General features: G+C 37.2%; 1 protein-coding gene across 1 annotated transcript in view; it reads left to right on the forward strand.

The window, feature by feature from the left end:
• Positions 1-735: 735 nt before the first annotated feature.
• CEP170 (centrosomal protein 170) overlaps positions 736-17,127 on the forward strand; it is a 96,217-nt gene continuing 79,825 nt past the window's right edge. Inside the window, exons 1-2 of the mRNA XM_052654025.1 lie at positions 736-840; positions 10,500-10,589. Coding sequence (XP_052509985.1) covers positions 736-840; positions 10,500-10,589 — 195 coding nt within the window. The remainder of the gene's footprint in view (positions 841-10,499; positions 10,590-17,127) is intronic.

The raw sequence follows: 17,127 nt of genomic DNA on the forward strand, positions 1-17,127 counted from the left end.
CATTGTTTCTACTTTTTCCCCTTCTGTTTGCTATGAAATGATTGGACCAGATGCCATCATCTTAGTTTTTTAATGTTAAGCTTCAAGCCAGCTTTTTCACTCCCCTCTTTCACCCTCATCAAGAGGCTTTTTGGTTCCTCTTCACTTTCTGCCATTAGAGTGGTAAAAGTACAGTACATAAATTGCATACTTTTGAAAGAGCATTGAATGGTCTACACTGATAGTGAAGCAGTTTCTTTGTTGTCCCTTGTTAGCTCTTAGTTATCAAATACATTCATTTGAATTGAGTCTGTCTTTCTCAAATCATTTGTAATTTAGACACTTATTTGTATAATATTGTAATATTGCTAGCATTTACTGAGGTTAACATTATACAAATGTGATCATTTACTTGAGAATTGTAGACCTTTATAAGCTATGCTCAAAGCCTTTCAGACGTATGATAAATGTTACTAGTTTACTGCCTAATTGACTGTTGTTGTTGTTTTTTTTAACTGACCTCTTATTGGAGTTTGTGGACTTCTGAGAATATATTAGATATGTTTTCTTCCTGGGAACTGTGGACTGTCTATTTATTTAGTCAGGTGTAAATGTTGAGTGCAGTTCTATTCCAAGGCCTACTTACAGGGTTTGGTGAATAGATACCGAAATCAAAAATATCTGAATGTGTGCTTTTCTAAATCTCTCTCTTCAGGATGACGTAGCTTTCCCAAAGACTTAGAAGCTAAACAGAAAATGAGCTTAACATCCTGGTTTTTGGTGAGCAGTGGAGGCACTCGCCACAGGCTGCCACGAGAAATGATTTTTGTTGGAAGAGATGACTGTGAGCTCATGTTGCAGGTAATTGCATCCACCTTCTATGTCTACTCAAAACCTGAAATTGTTATGAAGTATTTTTCTACTCCTTTGAACAGCAACACTACTTTACTTTGAACTTCGAACTTTCCAACTCTCCCTCTTTAAACTCTAGCTACTAGTTTAATTTTCTCCCTCTTGTACCATTTAAAAATAAGTTCTAAGTCTTGGAGATTATATATTAAAAAATGAGAACTTTTATTTTTAAGAAGTTTCACATTATGCACTCTTAACACGCAAGTGATAATTTTATCTCCATGTAAGTGTACTAATTCATAAAATTAGCATAGCGTGAAGTAAAACTGAATTTTATTCCTGGGTAGTTGATTGATACTGGAAGTAATCTGTTTCTTTTCATATTCATGTTTATTCATTATATCTTCTAGTAGTTTGAGCATGCAGCTTGTTGGTATTTAAAACTGAATTATTTTTAAAGGTGTGCACATGCTCAGTCATGTCCCAACTCTGCAACCCCATAGACTATAGCCCACCAGACTCCTCTGTCCATGGAAATTTTCCGGGCAAGAATACTGGAGTGGGTTGCCATTTCCTTTTCCAAGGGATCTTCCTGACGCAGGAATAAAAAACATGTCTCTTAGGTCTCCTGCATTGGCAGACAGATTCTTTACCACTGTGACACTTGGGAAGCCCCATTTTAAAGCAATTACTTTTCAAACACATTTTTAAGATATTTTTGAGCAAAGTAATTAGCAAAAATGATCCTCAAGTTTTTGAGAACTTTGTTAATTTAATAGATCCTGACAGTCTAGAATAAAGTCTTATCCAATTGCTCTCCCTGCTTTTATTGATTAAAAACTGTAAACAAGTGCTTAGAATAGAGATGTTTATTGTGTTAGCCCAGTGGTTCTCAATTGGGATGATCCTGCCTCTCCTAACTTTTCCAAAAGATATTTGCAATATTTGGAGACATTTTGATTGTCATGCATGGTGGAGGATTGGAAGTGATTGCTACTGACATTCAGTAGGCAAAGGTCAAGGGGGTTTGCTAAACATCCTACAGTATATGAAATACTTCTTCATACCTCCTCTGTTACCACTGAACACACACAACAAAAAATTATTTGCTCAAAAATATCAGTAGTGCTGAGACTGAGAAAACCTTCATTATCCCCAGAAAAGTCAGATTTGCGTATATTTATATACATTTTTATGTATACATTTTTACTTTAAGAACTTATAGTTTTGAGACAGTAAAAGTAAAGGCACTATAGAGCTATATGAATTACATGTTTAATGATACCTTAATTAAACAAATTCAGTGAGAGAAATAGAATAGTACAAAGATTTTCTGGGCTTCTCAGTGCGATGGAGTGGTGAGACTAGCAACTAAGAAGAAGGCAGTAATGATTCTGTTTGGATATAGGCCACTTGTGACTGAAACATACTTAAGGTTCAAATTGGGTAGAACTCATTCTTTAGAGAGTGGAAGAGGTTGTTTCTATGTGGCATTTGTCTTGAACCTGCATAGCAATATCTTAAGAAATATGGGAATCGCTGTTTAGGAACTTACAGGATAAACCTCTTCTTACACTTACATGGAGATAAGATTAAAAGACATGACTGGTGAGGTGTCTGTGTCTTGGTTTACGTGTAACAAATGTAGGTTATCTGACAATTAGTCAGGTGGAGGGAGGAAACTGAGAGTCCAAGGAGACCAAGGCGCGATCCAGTATCAGAGAGGAAAGAGCCACACAGAGAAAGAACTCTGCAGAGAATTACCCTTGAGTGTGTGATTGGGTGGGACTTCTCTGATGGCTCAGTGGGTGAAGAATCCGCCTGCAGTACAGGAGACACAGGAGACGTAGGTTCATTCCCTGGGTCAGGAAGATCCCCTGGAGGAAGAAATGGCAACCCACTCCAGTATTCTTGCCTGAGAAATTCCATGGATAGAGGAGCCTGGTAGATTGCAGTCCAAAGGGTCACAAATCAGACAGGACCGAGCGACTAAACGCACACACATGTGATTGAGTACTGATCAGCACACATGTGTGAAGAAACTCCCCAAGGGCAGGGGAAACAAAACTCAAAAAGTTTAGAGTTAACAGTAGTTGGCACTAACAGGATTAGAAATGATTCCTATTTCTAACAGCCAGATTGCAGATCCTCATAATTCACAGGGCATTGGTCTGTACCCCTCTGTATTGGGGAAATAATTAATGTTAGTCTGAGTTCTACTCTTACCTAAAAATATTAAAAACAAAAGGGTCACTTTTTAAAAGAAGTAATTTAGCTGTGTCTCAGAGCAAAGTTCAAGAATATTTATAGGAATATAGAAATATCCGTCATCCAAAAAGGTAAAATTCCCAGTGTCTGGTAACCAGTAAAAAATTATTAGGCCTGTAAAGAATCAGGAAAATGGAACCCATAATAAAGATTGATTAAAGAGTATTTGTTTCTAAATAGTTTGGCAAAGTTGGCAAAATTTAAAAATGGCAAAGCAACCTTCAAAAAGAAGAATAAAGTTGAATGACTCAGCTTCTCAAGTTTCAAATTTATTATAAAGCTAGCAATACTGGAATAAGGGTGGACATACAGACAAATGGAACAGAATGGAGAGTTCAGAAATAAGCCCATATACCTATGGCTGTTATGTTTTGAATTGTGTTCCCCCAAAAGATGTATAAAAGTCTTAATACCCCATACTTACGAATGTGACCTTATTTGGAAATAGGGTCTTTCAAGATGGAGTTATAGGGCGGATTCTAAGCCAGTATAACTGATGTCATCAGATGAGGAAAAGACAGACCCAGAGAGAAGACAGCCATGTAAAAATAGAAGCAGAGATTGGAGATACGCTGCCAGAGCTCAGGAAACATGGGTTATGAGAAACTGGAAGAGACAAGGGAAGATTTTTCCCTAAAAGTTTTAGAGTAAACAGAGTCCTACCAACTCCTTGAATTTGGACTTCCGGAGTCCAGAACTTTGAGAGAAGAAACTTGTATTATTTTTAACTGATTCTACCAACCGATTTATGGTACTTTGTTGTGGCAGCCCGAGGACACTGGGTGTTTGAGAAGGGAGCCAAGTCCGTTCAGTAAAGAATGGTCTTTCCAGCAGATAAAACTGGGACAACTGTACTTCCACATAAAAAAAAAAAAAAGTGAGTTTGGTCCCCTACTTCACAACATACATAAAAATTAACTCAAAATGGATCAATGACCTGAATATAAAAGCTAAAGCCATAAAACCTTTAGAATAAATCATAGGGATAAATCTTTATGACCTTGGACTTGGCAGTAGATTCGTGATACCAGTAGTACAAACAGAGAAAGCAGAAAGTAGATAAATTGGACTTCATGAAAATGAAAACCTTGTGCATCTAAGGATACTATCAAGAGAGTGAAAGGACAACTCATAGAATGGGAGAAAATATTTATAAAACCTTGTATATCTTATAAGAATTTAATATCCAGCATATGTAAAGAACTCCTACAACTCCACAGCAGATACACAAATAACCCCCTTTAAAAAAGTGGACAAAAGACACATTTCTCCAAAGAAGATATAAATATGGCTGATAAGCATGTGAAAGATGCTTAACATCATTTGTCATTTAAAAAAGCAAATCAAGGGGCTTCTCTGTGGTGGTCAGTGGTTAAGAGCCCACCTTGTGATGCCTGAAACAGGAGTTTGATCCCTAATCCAGGATGATTCCACATGCCATGGGGCAGCTAAGCCCATGTGCTACAGTGACTGAGTCTGTGCCCTGGAGTCCCCACCCACAACTGTCGAGCACATGCACCAGAACTCCTGAAGCCCATGTTCCCTACAGCCTGTGTTCGCAAGAGGAGCCACCGCCAAGAGAACCCCACGCCCCAGAGCTAGACAGTAGCCCCGCTTTCCGCAACTAGAGAAGGCCTGAGTACAGCAACAAAGACCTAGTGTAGCCAAAATAAAAAGGAAAAGAATGCACATCTATAAGTATATATTCTAGACATGAAATATCTAAAACAGGCAAATTCACAGAGATGCAGAGTAGATTGGTGATTACCAGTGGCTGGGGGAAGGAGACTTGGGAGTTACTGCTTTACAGTAACAGAGTTCTGTTTGGGGTGACGAAGAGGTTTCAGAATCCAGTATCGTGCAACAGTGATGTTTGCACAACATTGTAAATTTAATTAATCCCACTGAATCATACTCTTAAAAAGTTTAAAATGATAGATGATATGTTACATATATTTTACCACAGTAAATAAATAAGTGGCAACAAAATTTTAAAATATCTTTGATTTGATTCAGGTATTATAATTGAAACAATGCCTCTATAACAAATTTAAAACAAAATCAATAATTTTTAAAGAGCTGAAAGCAATTTTACCAGTGTAAGAAGTCAAAAATCAACAGATGTATTTAAAGTTCATCACCGTGTCTAATGGAGAAGGCAATGGCACCCCACTCCGCTCCTCTTGCCTGGAAAATCCCATGGATGGAGGAGCCTGGTAGGCTTCAGTCCATGGGGTTGCTAAGACTCGGACATGACTGAGCAACTTCACTTTCACTTTTCATTTTCATGCATTGGAGAAGGAAATGGCAACCCACTCCAGTGTTCTTGCCTGGAGAATCCCAGGGACAGGGGAGCCTGGTGGGCTGCCGTCTCTAGGGTCACACAGAGTCGGATACTACTGAAGCGACTTAGCAGCAGCAGCAGCAGCAGCAGCAACGTGTCTAATGTGGACACCTCTTCTACTCATGGCTATTTCGTAAATGTATGCTTTATTTTAAAACTATAAAGTTGATGAGAAAACTCAGTGATCAAGTGAGAAAAAACCCAGTTTTTACCTATTCCTCAGACTCCACCTCTAAAGATACATACTTATGCCATTTATCTAATGGGAGCATACTCTTTTTAGCACTGGGCTAGACACAGTGTATTCTCTGAAAAAAGCCCATGAGTTGATTAGCATAATGCTTATCTGGTAATCAGAATCAGTGCTACAAATTAATGGAACTTCTTAGTACAGAGAGACACATCTTGTGTATGAAACTAAGAACAAGTATTTTTACAAATTGTGTTTAGTTTTTAAGTGATTTAATCTTTCATAGTATATTAGTAAAATAAATGGATTATTTAAAACTTTTTTTTATATTATTTCTGAAAAGTGAACTAAGCTCATATATAGCTTATACTTTTGAAAAGTGAATACTTGCAAGTATATAAATATGAGCTATATTTGTATTGGAAAATGAGAGCTCTTGAGTTTATGAAGTTATGTTTTCATCTTAAGATATTACATAAATGTTTCTGCATTGGTTAGATCAGTTGGTTTGATAATTGAAATTGTTAGAAATAAAAGTAGTACTATTTGATTGCTTTTTAATGAGTAAAAGATCTTTTCAGATTTTGTTAGCCTAATTAGCATTTATGGTTTAAAAACCCTTCATTTTTAACCTACAGGAAATAACTGGTTAGTTGCTAGGTTTTAGAATCTCTGCTAGATAGTGTCCAACAGTTTCTTACCTGTAATTAGATTTACTCGCAACAATACTTTGATGACAACGTAGCTTAAAACCTACTGCAAAAAGGGACCAAATGATCCCATGAGGTCATACGATCTGTTTGGTTACAGTTAATTTTGTTGTTGCTGTTGTTGTTGTTAATTATGACCAAAAAAATGTTTGTTTGTTTGGTTTTTTTTTTGAGGGGCGTTCATCTCACTCCAAAAAAGGTAGTGTAAAACATGTGGTCCTTGAGAAGAAAGTGTGCTTGGATATTAATGAGTAGGTGATTTTGAAATGAACAATTCTGTTTCTACCACTTAATCTTGGAAGCCTTTAACAAATTAATTTGCTGTGCTTGTTTGTCTTGAAGGATGATTATACTATGTTCCCTAAGACATGTTATGTAAAACAAATCTTAAAGAGCCATGAATGCACGGTATAAAGTATAATTAAGGATAAAGATTATATTTGCTTTGCTTTGAGTGACAGACAGTATTACTGTTAAAAGCACTATGCCGTTGAATAACACTTTCTCTTGTTATCATTATTCATTTATGTTGTTTCAGTTGTTCCTCAACAATTTTTGAAAGATGTAATTACCTCCACTTTGCAAATGATAAAATTAAGATTTAGAAAGATTTAGTGACTGGGTTTTATTATAATGTATTAGATTCCTCTGTATGCAAATGAGTTGCCTTTTGAAAAGAGTTTTCAAAATTCTGATTTTTATCTTCATAAAATTTTTTAATTGCCCCAAATGCATGAAGTTTTCTCTGTTTGGAGAATCATCATCATATTAATTAAACATTTTTTTCCAATGCATAATAGTAAATATAAAATTACATTTGATTCACTATTTAATAATTTTATATGATGTATTAATGATGAAATATATTTTGAAGCTCATAGTTTACTAATTTTCATCTATTCTTTGGAGCAAAGGATAGCAAAGGATAAATCACTATTACTGTGATTTAAAAAATGCAACTGGATGTTTAAAGAATCTTTCAACTACAATATGTTTTAAATTTTTTAAGTGATGGTGACATACAGTGTCAGTCTTTTCTCTTTTTAGTTTTTTCTTAGCATGTTTTCCATGTATTTCTCTGTCTTTTTTGCTGTCTTAGATTTTAGTGAGAAAAATAATAATGTGGATCAATAGCTGTTTCATACCCAAAGCATGTATGACATATATCGAGTAGTCATTTGTACCATTTCATATGTTAGTTTTTAGTTACAGATTAGTCAGTGTGAGTCTCTGATGCTTTTTTGTTGTGCCTGGCCTGAAATTGTTTTTTATGTTTTGACTTTATTCAATGGCAGGCTTTTTCTTATTTGTTTATTGCATGAAAGGAAGTATTTCTTTTTAAGAAAAGTATTATTGCTTCATCTTGATACTCTTATTTTCCAAAATTTTCTAGTTTTATAATTATCTGAGAGCCAGAATTGTTTTGTTTTGGTGTGGTTGTGTTGTTTCAAGCTATCTTGTTTGTCGGCTTCTTAAAATTTGGCCTGAACTTTGTAACTTCTATGAAGTTGAAGTGAAGTCGCTCAGTCATGTCCGACTCTTTGCGACCCCATGGACTGTAGCCCACCAGGCTCCTCCGTCCATGGGATTCTCCAGGCAAGAATACTGGAGTGGATTGCTATTTCCTTCTGCAGGGGATCTTTCTGACCCAGGGATCGAACCAAGGTTTCTGAGCCACCAGGGAAGCACCTGTAACTTCTATACTTTATAAATTTTATATATAAGAAAACTTCTCTACCTCCATCATTTATGAAATGAAATTGGCCAAATAGCGTGGATTTTCTTTCCATCAAACCTTTTAAAACATATTCTAGGTAGGCCCTACGCTGCATGCTGGTGTTTCCCTGGTGGTTCAGACAGTAAAGAATCAGGTGACCTGGGTTCAATCCCTGAGTCAGAAAGATCCCTTGGAGAAGAGAATGGCAACCTACTCTAGTATTCTTGCCTGAAGAATCCCATAGAGAGAGGAGCCTGGAAGGCTGCAATCCTTGGGGTCGCACATAGTCGGACATGACGGAAGCCGACTTAGCACACATGCTGAGTGCTGAGGTATCATTGTGTGTACAGATGGGGTCTCTCTGTCCTTAGGGTGTAGCTCTAGTAGAAGGAGATGTGTATGTAAATAAGTAAGTATAACACAAGACAGTGATGGGAGTTGGTGTGGGGTACACAAAAAAGAGATTGGTCACTTCTGCCTGTGAGAAAATGTGGGAATGAGGAATCTGGAAAGACTTCTTAGAGGAGGTGGCTTGAGCTGAATTATCTTAAAAGATGAATAAGTGGTTTCTGGAAAGTTAGAATGTGGTTGAGTGTGTGGCATTGAAGATAGAATGGCATTCGGTATCTGTTTTTAATAGTTCCTTGTAGTTGTATATAGGATGTGAACACAAGCATTTAGAGAGAGAAAGCCTTAGGCATTAGAACACACCAGATCTTGGCAGGCCCTGTGTACTGTATTAAAGATTTGGTGTCTTTTAACTTAGCCAGTAAGAGGATTGAGGAGTTTTCAAGCAGGGCAATATTACCTTTACAAATGTCTCCCATGTGTTTAGTCATCACACACACAAAAAAATATGAGCTAGGTGAACTTTTTGATAGAATGATTAATACGAAGATGAGTAATTTTACCAAGGTTCCACAGTAGGCAGTTGGCAGCCAGTTCTTTTTGACTCCAGAATCTGTACTTTAAACCAGGGGTCCTCAACTCCCAGACCACAGACCGCTACCAGTCCATGGCCTTCTAGGAACCTGGCCACATTGGAGGAGGTGAGTGGCAGGCCAGCGAACCTTTATCCGTATTTACAGATGCTTCCTATCGCTGGTGTTACTATCTGAGCTCCACCTCCTGTCAAATCAGTGGCAGCATTAGATTCTTACAGGAGCTGGAACCCTACTGTGAACTGTGCGTGTGAGGGATCTGTAATAGAGTGTGTTCTCCTTTTGAGAATCTAATGCCTGATGATCTGGGGTGGAACCTAGGCAGTGATGCTAGCTCTAGCTCCAGTGGGGAGTGGCTGCAAATACAGATTAACATTAACACAAGAAATGAGTGCCCTTGAATTGTCCTGAAACCACACTCTCCCTCTGGTCATGGAAAAACTATCTTTCTCAAAACCAGTTCCTGGTGCCAGAAAAGTTGGGGACTGCTGCTTTAAACCACTAGGATTAGAGATCAGAATTGATATAAGCGGTTAGACTTGATGACTTCCAAACTCTGTGCATCAGTTCAGTTGCTCAGTTGTGTTTGACTCTTTGCAGCCCCATGGACTGCAGCATGCCAGGCTTCCCTGTCCATCACAACTCCCGGAGCCCACTCAAACCTATGACCATTGTGTCAGTGACTTGTACATGCTGGACTGAAAACTGAAAATGATACCTCCTCCCCATTTTGGATGGTTCCTTTGCTTTCAATATTCCAAGGATAACACAATAACCCAGTAGTAAATGGTTGTTGAGTTCATATTCAGTGGTTCTCAGATTATTTCTTCATGTGGGTGTACTGTTATTTCCTTTGGGTGCAAATTTCCAAAGGCTTATAGTTTATCTCTGAGTTACTTTCATCTATAGATAACTCACTAAGCTCTAAGAGAAAGAGTGTGTGTGTGTACTTTAAAAGAGACTAAAGAGCAATTTTCATAAATCTGTTTGCCATTCTAATTCCTTTTATTTTTTTTTAACTTTCTCCTTCTTAGAACTCTCCCATGAGTTTTAGAACCCATATTCTAAGGGAGGATACTTTTATATTCAGGAACATATCACATGAAAGATGAAAATCCTGTATGGTGATTTTTCTTGCAGTGAGGTACATAACACATGAAGTTGTACATGATTTCCATTTAAGAGTTTCATATTATTTTTTAAAAAGTATGGTCATTTGATACATTCAACACAGTCAGCTGATTTAAATTCTCAAAAGTAGAACGTGTGAGTTTGGTAGAAAAGAATGTCTTAAAATTGTGGCAGCTTTCCTCTTTGAAAAGTGATGCCAAATTTCTATTGGATAGTAACAGTTTAAATCTCATTTAATCTAGTTTTACTTTGGTATTTTCCTATATTTACAGTCTTATTAAAGTATTTAGCCAAAAATCATTGTTTTGGTTATTTATTCTGGCATTTTCTTGCGTTTATTTTTTTAACTTAAAATTTTTTCTTTCAGTCTCGTAGTGTGGATAAGCAACATGCTGTAATCAATTATGATGCCTCTACTGATGAACATTTGGTGAAAGATTTGGGCAGCCTAAATGGGGTAAGTTAAGAGTTTGCTTTTTGTCATATTTGAATTTTTGTTTAATAATGTAAGAAGACAGATAAAAACACAAAATCCTGTTTGTGTTTTATTTCCTCTTCTTTAGTATGCACCTGCTTTTAAGTGCTTACTAGGTACATAGCACTTTGAGGACCTTATGCTAGAATATGAATGTGGCTTATGACCCCAAGAAACCCTCTTGGTGGTTAATACTTACAGGAATTCAGATGGTTGTTGGTTGTTATTATCTAATGGTTAAAAAAAAAAAAAGGCTTCTTGAAGGAAGTAAGAGGAAGGCTTGTCTTTACTGAATAACTTGAATTTATGTGTGAGAAAAGAGTGGTAAGTCATGATAGTAAGAATTCAGAAAAGCAGTCTTTGAGAGACATAATTGTCATGCGTGTTGTGGGTTAACTTTGGGCGAAAGAAGAAAGATGCAAATATGGTTTAGTGTTAGATCGTTGAAGAATCTTCTATGTTAGAGTAAAAAGAAGTGAAACACATTCATTCACCTTAACAAGTGTGGTGTGTTGTCTAAACTCTAGTGTCTGTTATTGCTTCTTTGCACTCCTACATTGAAAATTTTTGTGTTATTACAGTGAATTTTTTCCCCTAATTCTTCAATTGATTTTTCCACATTGGCAGAATATAAGTAGCTACGGAGTAAGAGAATGCTGAGATGTTGAATAATTTATCTTATTTCTTCTCAGTTTTCTCGTGGCTTTAGTAACAAAAATATAATTTTGTTGAGATCTGTGCTTTGAAATTCTTTAAAAGAATTTCACAGAATTAAATGTGTCTATACTTCTTCTAATTGGTACTGCTTTTCAAAATATACCATTAAACATTATGTGGAAAAATATGCAGAAATTTGGCAAATATGGTACTTTTTTTTCTTTTCTGAATTGGCCTGCTCCTGAAGGACTTTTATGTTTATTCATTGAGATACATTTTTGGAAGCATATTTTTCTCTTAGTTTTATTCACACCTTTCTTTGTTTCCTATGACACATAAATAATTGTTAATTCCTCGTGTTTGAACTGGAACACCTCATATTCGGCATCACCCACTTTTCCAGATTTATGGTCCATCACGTTTTCCTTACCATGCCTCCAAAATAGTAGTTTTCCTACGATGCTGTCTCCTTCTGCAAATAATTTGTTAGATTTTCTGCAGCCTAGTCATTCTTGCATGTGCCTTGTCATATGTTGTATTTTCTTTCTTTCTTTTTAAATTTTAATTGGAGGCAGATTACTTTACAATATTGTGGTGGTTTTTACCATACATTCCACATCCCCCTGAAGGCAGCAAAAAAAGGTATTGAAGAATATTAAGTCGTTGATGTAGTTAACATGTTGAATGATTAAGACAGAGGAAATAGGCAGATGAGGTAGAAATTGTTCTAACACGGGGCATGTAAGTACGCAATTTGGATTCTGAGGTGCTGTTTACAGTTATTCTCTTCCTTGTCCACAGCTACAGACTTCTGTTTTAATCTCTGTCTTAGGTGCTTTATCAGCCTTGCTTATGCAAGGTTTAATAATCTACGTGTGAACATCTGCCACCGTGCTAGACTTTGTGTTCTTCTGAACAGTTCATGGGCCTTTTGCTTCGGTAAACACACCACAGTGCCTCGCACAAGGCTCTGTACAGTGCCTGAACCCAGTAAATCTTTTTGAATGGAATTGAATGAATTTTCTATATGAAAGACTTTATAGAGAAATGTTTAATCCACTCCCATATGTGGAATGTTTTAGAAATGTTATATTCTGCTTTTAAAACTAGAAAATTTCATCTTGACCACAGCACTCATCTTAGGTGTCTTTACATTATATCTTGGAAAATAATAAGTGAGAATTACATTCGTGTTTTAGTCTTTTAAAACATTGTGACCAAATATAAAAATTATTCATGTAGCTTATAAAAAATCAGGTGAAATATTAACTTCTAAGTTTACCAAGGCTGACCTTTCTTGTAATTTGATTGTACTCAGTAATTTTCTGAAATACAGTAACTCATAGAGAGTAACATCTTCATTTTGAACTTGAAATCAGGACCTAGATTTAAATCTCAATCTGTAACTTATGAGCATTATAACATTGAACAAATTACCTAAACCCTCTGAAATTCCATTTCCTCATATATATTCAGAGTTGTGCAAATGCAGTGAGTTGTGGTTCATGAGGTCACAAAGAGTCAGACACGACTGGGCAAAGGAACTGAATGAGTTGAAGTTTATGAATGTGAAGACTCAACACAAAATTTAGTTACCTGACTTCATTTTTAGAATAGTGACACCATAATTCTTGCTTTATAGTAGTGTTGTGAAGATTAAATGTGACAATATATGTGAGTATGTGTCTGTTAGAGAACTTTAAAACATTATACAAATAATAAATGCACTGTTACCCTAATGAATAGCCTAGGAAATATGCCAGAATGGACTAAGGTAGCCAAAGTCTGTGAACTACCAGCTGTCATGCATTTTATTCATAGAAACTTGGCTATCAGAGGTACAGGTGCTCCAGAGCACGGAGGAAGCAGGAAGAACTGGAGGCAAACAAGGGCTCTCATAGAAAAGAGAAGCCTCAAGGAGCTTGCAGGGAAACAGCTCACTAACATAAGCTACAGAAGCAATTCCAGCTTCCTCAGGCAGAACAGCTTCATTTATGGTAGTAATAACGTTAAGTATGGACCTAGGTAACTTAACATTCATAGAATTCTAGAAATTTGAGCATCAGGTTAAAAGTAGTAATTTCAGAGAAGGCGCAGTGTAGTGGTATGAGCCCAGCTTGAATTCTCACTAGTGGTGTGATGCTGGACATGTCACTTAATTTTTCTGTTCCTCAATTTTTTAAAAATAGAAGTAGTAAAGTGGTACTCCTCTCAGTTTGCTGTGAATAACTTAATAGTTTTAAACACCTAGAACAGTATGTAATAAGCATTCAGTAAGTGTTAGTTACTGGAGTTCCCCAGTGATTCAGTGGTAAAGAATCTGCCTGCCAATGCAGGAGACGGCGAATTCTATCCCTGAGTTAGGACAATCCTCTGGAGGAGAAAACAGCAACCCACTCCAGTATTCTTGCCTGCAGAATCCCATGGACAGAGGAGCCTGGTAGGCTCCAGTCCATGGGGTCACAAAGAGCTGGACATGACTGAGCATACACACACACATACACAAGTGTTAGTTACTGTTGTTATGATAAGAAAAGCAGTTAAAACAAGTTTGGCATCCTGTAGGCTACCTACTTTTTAGTGAATACATATGCAGTTAATTTTTTTTTAAAGCACTGTCAGCTTAATTCATAAATAACTACCTGTGACTACTTTCACTTCTACTTCCTTTCACCCTACCCTAAAATACACTTCCAAGTTACCTAGGTCCACACTTAATGTTATTACTACCAGAAATGAGGCTGTTTCGCTTGAGGAAGCTGGAACTGCTTCTGTTGCTTATGTTCTGTTCAGTTCAGTTCAGTTCAGTCGCTCAGTCATGTCCGACTCTTTGCGACCCCATGAATCGTAGCACGCCAGGCCTCCCTGTCCATCACCAACTCCCGGAGTTCACTCAGAATCGCGTCCATTGAGTCAGTGATGCCATCCAGCCATCTTATCCTCTGTCATCCCCTTCTCCTCCTGCCCCCAATCCCTCCCAGCATCAAAGTCTTTTCCAATGAGTCAACTGTTCGCGTGAGATAGCCAAAGTACTGGAGTTTCAGCTTTAGCATCATTCCTTCCAAAGAAATCCCAGGGTTGATCTCCTTCAGAATGGACTATTTGGATGTCCTTGCAGTCCAAGGGACTCTCAAGAGTCTTCTCCAACACCACAGTTCAAAAGCATCAATTCTTCGGCGCTCAGCCTTCTTCACAGTCCAACTCTCACATCCATACATGACCACTGGAAAAACCATAGCCTTGACTAGAGGGACCTTAGTCAGCAAAGTAATGTCTCTGCTTTTGAATGTGCTGTCTAGGTTGGTCATAACTTTTCTTCCAAGGAGAAATTAATTTCATGGCTGCAGTCACCATTTGCAGTGCTTTTGGAGCCCCCCAAAATAAAGTCTGACACTGTCTCCACTGTTTCTCCATCTATTTCCCATGGAGTGATGGGACCGGATGCCATGATCTTCATTTTCTGAATGTTGAGCTTTAAGCCAACTTTTTCACTCTCCTCTTTTACTTTCATCAAGAGGCTTTTTAGTTCCTCTTCACTTTCTGCCATAAGGGTGGTGTCATCTGCATATCTGAGGTTATTGATATTTCTCCCGGCAATCTTGATTCCAGCTTGTGTTTCTTCCAGCCCAGCATTTCTCATGATGTACTCTGCATATAAGTTAAAGAAGCAGGGTGACAATATACAGCCTTGATGTACTCCTTTTCCTATTTGGAACCAGTCTGTTGTTCCATGTCCAGTTCTAACTGTTGCTTCCTGACCTGCATACAGATTTCTCAAGAGGCAGGTCTGGTATTCCCATCTCTTTCAGAATTTTCCACAGTTTATTGTGATCTACACAGTCAAAGTCTTTGGCATAGTCAATAAAGCAGAAATAGATGTTTTTCTGGAACTCTCTTGCTTTTGCCATGATCCAGTGGATGTTGGCAATTTGATAGTGGGCTGTTTCCCTGCAAGCTCCTTGAGGCTTCTCTTTTCTGTGAGAGCCCTTATTTGCCTCCAGTTCTTGCTGCTTCCTCAGTGCTCTGGAGTGCCTGCACCTCTGATAGCCACCATTGGCTTTTGCATACCACTCCCATCCCATTCTGCCTCAGCTCCCTGTGTCCCAGCCCTTGCTGTGTCCTCTTTCACCCTGTATATGCCGCAGCATCAGACCAGTATAGCACAGAATGAGCAAGTAGGAAAGTAGGAAGGAAGAGGACACCTTACTCGCTGGCAACATGATTGAGGTGTTGTGCTGCTGGCCACTTCCTTCAGATTTCCCAGAGCATTACTGCAGTACCTGGTCATGATATGATTTCATACTGTCAGTTATGTAATACATTCGCATTTAAATTAAACACATGTTTATCTGGTTCAGTTGGCTTCTCTAAGGGTAGTGGTTTGGATGGCGGAGTTTGGGGAGCTGACTTGGCTTGATCACCCAAGCTTTCTTGATGTGCAGTGAATGTGGGATTTGTAGTTCAGAGACCTGATTTTGAATCTCAGTAGTTCTGCTTCTGAACTCAAATCTTGATTGTTACTTCATGCTGTGTGCCTCGTTGTCCTCACCTGTCCTGCCTACCAGGTAGAGGTATGATCAAATGATGTTGGCATAAGAAATAAAACCTGTTTTTCTTTCCATATCTAATTGGTTAAAATGCTTCATAGTTGATATATATAAATGATTTTTTTTCCTTTTACTCTTTGAAATTTTCTCCCCTTTTATAATTTTAAACCATCAGAAGACTTTTTGCTCCCCAGGTGTTCTCAGTTACATTTTGTGAGATGAAACTTTGTGTCTGGCTCATATTTCCTCAGCCTTTTTTAGACCTTAGGGAATATTTCTGTCATCAATGCTAGCATGTTAAAATTATGTTTTTTAATCTCGGAAAGTTCCTAGTACATTTGTCAAGAACAATAAGTGTTTAATATGTAAGAGAGTTAAGCAGTGAGCTTTGAGCAGATCTTATAGGTCATCTTAGGTCTTTTAAGTAAATATGGTATTTTAGGATGAGATGGTTTTAAATAAAATTGGTTTAGAGCTGAGGCATTTCTCTTATACTGTGTATCTTCTGCATATCAGACATCTGTTAATTAATATTTTCTTTTATTCTTTTCTCCATCATGCTCCTCAGCTTTTCTCTTTTGTAATTAATGTAGAATATGTTGGTAAACTCAAAATATAATTCTTAAAACACTCTAAAATGTGCATATTGGAAATGAGCCTGAAATTAGAGTTCATAAATGCCTGAACCTTTGAATTTTCTTTGAATTAAATTTTCCTCCTTTCTGTGAAACATGTTAGAAGCTTATTGTTTAGGATTATTCATAAATCATACTAATATGTGATCTTGAGTTTAGCAGTATTCTGCTGTCTCCTTATATCAGTAATAAGATTGCAGCTTCTGTTTTTGTTTGTTTGTTTGTTTTTGGTAGACTTAGAAACTGGTATTCTGTGACATACTACAAAGTGCCAGCTATGGAAAGGAATTTGAGAATGTGATCATAATAACACAACCCCTTTATGTATTTTACTTTCTAACATTCTAAACTTATTCATTGTGGAGGGAACCTTCTCAAGCAAGGTATGATGGCCATCTCAAACCCGATAAAATAAAGAACAGGAAAAATGAGATTCAAACAGAAAGAGTAAGTTTTAGTTTCAACTTATCAAAGGAAAGCATTGGGCACTTATACCATGTCCGCATTCCAGGCAGTTAAGTATAACATTGTTCTGTGTTTTATAAATCAAGTGGATTCTAGGTCTTTAACTTTAGTTTGTCAGGAAAAATAATCGTCACCATTTACCATCTTGTGTCCAGTGGACCCTTTGAGTCTTTTTACAGATAGTTTACACAAGTAAGAATTAAAAGATGAGAGAAC

This window comes from Budorcas taxicolor, chromosome 16, assembly GCF_023091745.1.
Source record: "Budorcas taxicolor isolate Tak-1 chromosome 16, Takin1.1, whole genome shotgun sequence".
Classification (NCBI taxonomy): domain Eukaryota; kingdom Metazoa; phylum Chordata; class Mammalia; order Artiodactyla; family Bovidae; genus Budorcas; species Budorcas taxicolor.